The 1,217-nt window shown below is 50.9% G+C and overlaps 1 protein-coding gene across 1 annotated transcript; it reads right to left on the bottom strand.

The window, feature by feature from the left end:
• Positions 1 to 539: 539 nt before the first annotated feature.
• Positions 540 to 1,216, bottom strand: LOC114073571 (olfactory receptor 14J1-like; the record flags this gene model as incomplete). Its single annotated transcript, XM_027911302.1, has 1 exon — positions 540 to 1,216. A coding segment is annotated over exon 1 (677 nt), but the record flags the coding sequence as incomplete, so codon positions are not given.
• Position 1,217: the final 1 nt, after the last annotated feature.

Here is a 1,217-nt window from a genome sequence, read left to right on the forward strand (position 1 = left end):
CCAGCTCTGCTTCACAAGTTCCCAGTGCCTGTCCCTGCCTGTGCTCCAAGGGCTCCCACCCCCAGGACTGTGCTCAGAGAGCACTCAGGCCTTGCAGCCAGAAAGGGGCTCACAAGGCCAGTGTGGAAGTGGAAAGAGCAGCTCTGCAAAGCCCAAGCTCTGCTGCTCCCTGGCAGTGCTGCTGTGCTGGGATTCTTGTGCCCTTGCCCTTTGCAAATACCCCCTGTCCTGCAGTGTGCTGTGCTTTAGGAACAGCTGAGAAGAAGGGTCTTGGAAAAAGAGGGCACTGCAGGGTCCTTTTTTTTGTTTAAATATTAAGAAAGCACAATTCATCATTTATACATCTCTGGGTCAAATTCAGTTGGTGGAAACTAAATAAAAAGGCAAATGCATAATAATATTTTTTGCATAGAAAATGTTTGCAAGAAGAACCCAATGACCTCCCCAAAAAACTTTAGCAGGAAGGATAGACCACTAAGGAATCCCCTTCTGAATGTTACACACCAGAACACAGGCACCTTATTGCTCCTGAAAAGCACCCAGTCATCATTGTCCTTATGGCATCCTTGAGCTCCTGGTTCCTCAGGCTGTAGATGAGGGGGTTCAGGGTTGGAGGCACCACCGAGTACAGAACTGACAGGGCCAGATCCAGGGATGGGGAGGAGATGGAGGGGGGCTTAAGGTAGGCAAAGAATGCTGTGCTGAGGAACAGGGAGACCACAATCAGGTGAGGGAGGCACGTGGAAAAGGCTTTGTGCCTTCCCTGCTCAGAGGGGATCCTCAGCACAGCCCTGAAGATCTGCACATAGGAGAAAAACATGAAAATGAAACATCCGAAACAAAGTACAGCACTAAAAGCAAGAAGACCAATTTCCCTCACGTGTGTGCCTGAGCAGGAGAGCTTGAGGATGTGAGGGATTTCACAGAAGAACTGGCCCAGGGCACTGCCCTGGCACAGGGGCAGGGAAAATGTATTGGCTGTGTGCAGCAGAGCAGTGAGAAACCCAGAGGCCCAGGCAGCTGCTGCTATGTGGGCACAAGCTCTGCTGCCCAGGAGGGTCCCGTAGTGCAGGGGTTTGCAGATGGCAACGTAGCGGTCGTAGCACATGATGGTCAGGAGAAAATACTCTGTTGAAATAAATAACAGAAAGAAAAAGGTTTGTGCAGCACATGCTGTGTAGGAGATGGTTGTGGTGGCCCAGAGGGAGTTGTGCATG

The sequence above is a fragment of the Empidonax traillii genome, unplaced genomic scaffold (assembly GCF_003031625.1).
Source record: "Empidonax traillii isolate 1590-97213 ecotype Southwest subspecies unplaced genomic scaffold, ASM303162v1 scaffold7104:size12986, whole genome shotgun sequence".
NCBI lineage: Eukaryota > Metazoa > Chordata > Aves > Passeriformes > Tyrannidae > Empidonax > Empidonax traillii.